This window comes from Aplysia californica, unplaced genomic scaffold (assembly GCF_000002075.1).
Source record: "Aplysia californica isolate F4 #8 unplaced genomic scaffold, AplCal3.0 scaffold00558, whole genome shotgun sequence".
Taxonomy (NCBI): domain Eukaryota; kingdom Metazoa; phylum Mollusca; class Gastropoda; order Aplysiida; family Aplysiidae; genus Aplysia; species Aplysia californica.
Window position 1 is genome coordinate 22437 of NW_004797828.1, and position 2500 is coordinate 24936.

At 40.3% G+C, this 2500-nt stretch overlaps 1 protein-coding gene across 1 annotated transcript in view; it reads left to right on the forward strand.

The window, feature by feature from the left end:
- The first annotated feature begins 617 nt into the window (after positions 1-617).
- Positions 618-2500, forward strand: part of LOC101859507 (serine/threonine-protein kinase Aurora-3-like) — a 3756-nt gene continuing 1873 nt past the window's right edge. The window contains exon 1 of the mRNA XM_013087206.1: positions 618-689. Coding sequence (XP_012942660.1) covers positions 618-689 — 72 coding nt within the window. The remainder of the gene's footprint in view (positions 690-2500) is intronic.

Below are 2500 nucleotides of genomic sequence, written 5' to 3' on the forward strand. Positions count from 1 at the left end.
TGAGCCGGTTACGTCGACGACCACAAAATTTAGCGGACATTGCCGACGATTAAAAAGCTGGCTTGTCATATCCGTATACACACCGGCCTTTTGTAGATGTTCTGTTTTGATAAGTATTCTATGAAACGATTGAACTAATGGCCCTGAGGGAGCCAGGAGACTCCTGACAGGGTAGGGCGGACAATAGAGATGATGATGACTGGCTTGCCTCGGCTTGTTTTTGTTAAAGATTTTGAATTCTGATGACGGTCATTGAAATTTTTCAAAGCCATTTGATTGGGCTGTCTGCTACTAAGGCCACTAAGGGTGCCTATGGTATCCCCTCCATATATAAGGGCCCGATCTGAAATTTTCTTCCTATTCGATTTCACTTCTCAGTGAGGTTACAGCTCTTGACATTGCGATCTTGTGTTCTACATAGCCGACGTTTTCCAAAGTGCACATCTCGGACTTCAGAATCAGTTGTCTTTTTTCTGCTTTTTGGCTTACGTATTTTCGTTAGTGCACTGTGCTCTGTGCTGTTTGTGAGATTCAAAGACTTGAGAAACGTTTCCCAAAAATCTACTTCTTTGTGGATTTCCCTGGCGTTTTGTGCGGCTGTTTACCATCTAGCAACCATGCCTGTGTTGAAAGAAGCCAAGTACAGAGTCCTGAACAAAGACGCGTTGGAGATTTTGGACATGGAACAGGTACGTTGTCTTAGACACTTTCTTACTTTTGTGTGTGTTTTGAATACATTGTTTCGCTAATTAAACTTTGAGTATTTCGCTTATAACGATATGAGAAAATGCGTTGCAGCTCTTTGCTATTGTATGTATAAAACGTTGTATTGAATTGACGATGCTTTTTGAACTTTTTGAAAGATGTAATAATTGCCTCAACATGAAGGACAATCTCTCTCTCTCTCTCTCTCTCTCTCTCTCTCTCTCTCTCTCTCTCTCTCTTTCTTTCTTTCTTTCTTTCTCTCTCTCTCTTTCTCTCTTTCACTCTCTTTCTCTCTCTTTCTCTCTCTCTTTCTCTCTCTCTTTCTCTCTCTCTATTTATCTCATTCTCTCCCTCCCTCTCTCTCTCTATCTTCCTCTCTCTCCCCTTCTCTTTCTCTCTCTCTCCCTCTCTTTCTTTTATTTTCTTTCTCTCTCTCTCTCTCCCTCTCTTTCTCTCCCTCTCTCTCTCCCCCCTCTCTCCCCCTCTCTTTCTCTCTCGCTCTCTCCCTTCTGTCTATCTCTGTGTTTGTGTTTCATCTTTGAAATGAAATAAATCAGATCAATATCACGCTAATAAATTTTGTGGTCTAGGAATACTTTTACTTTTCTTATCTTCATCAAGTGTTTCAAGTAAGTCACGCTTGATAAATGGACCTAATATATAGTATGCTATTTTTATTCCTAACGGAATTTCGTTGAAATCAGAATCCAACACAATCAATTGTTACATACAATCAGTTAATCGACATATGTAAGTGTCCACAGAAATGATTTTCATGAACAATAGTTGAAGATCAGATAGAAATATCAGAGTATGTGAAGGTTGCAACGTATAGTAGACTTCTAACTATAACATTAACCCATTGATACTTCCACGGATATAGTTGATACTAACCCTGCTTAAAACACTTATAAACTCACGCATACACACACACACACACACACACACACACACACACACACACACACACACACACACACACACACACACACACACAAACGCACACACACTCACACACACACATATATATAATCTAAAAGATCTGGTTAACAGACTGCCATTACCACACACATATCAGTTACTTTGTGTGGTCTACCAAGATGAGCCTATGTTAATTAAATAACTTTGAGCGCTACCCTTTTTTCAACACAACTTTTGTTCATCCAGTTGGTTTGATGACCATGAGCTGGGTGTGTGTGTGTGTGTGTGTGTGTGTGTGAGAGAGAGAGAGAGAGAGAGAGAGAGAGAGAGCGGGAGAGGGAGAGAGAGAGAGATAGAGAGAGAGAGAGAGAGAGAGAGAGAGAGAGAGAGAGAGAGAGAGAGAGAGAGAGAGAGAGAGAGAGAGAGAGAATCCACAACCGTCTCCGATAGGACTAACCTAGAGTTACAGAGGGGGGGGGGGGGGGTAAAAACTCTCCCATGATAACAAACAACCTCAAAGATATCTCGGGAAATTCTTGCTCAGATTCAGTCTGAGCTCCTGACTCCGGTAACCTGTGTTTTAGCGACTACCACATTCAAGCAGGATTTATGTACTTATGAAAATCACTATTCCGTTAGAGAAGAAATATGCAGTACTCGTATCAATGTTGTTTCTTCTATGTCTACAGCCTAGCAAAACTGCACCATCCGTGCTGCTTCTAGTTCGTCCGTCAAAACACAAAATGCGATAAATAAGTTGCAAATGTAATAATTCTGTCATGATTTTTTAAAGTGCAATATGCAATGTTTTATTTTTATTTTTATTTTTTTACAGGAGGGCCAAATAAACTAAATGTCGTTACTAAGAAAAACA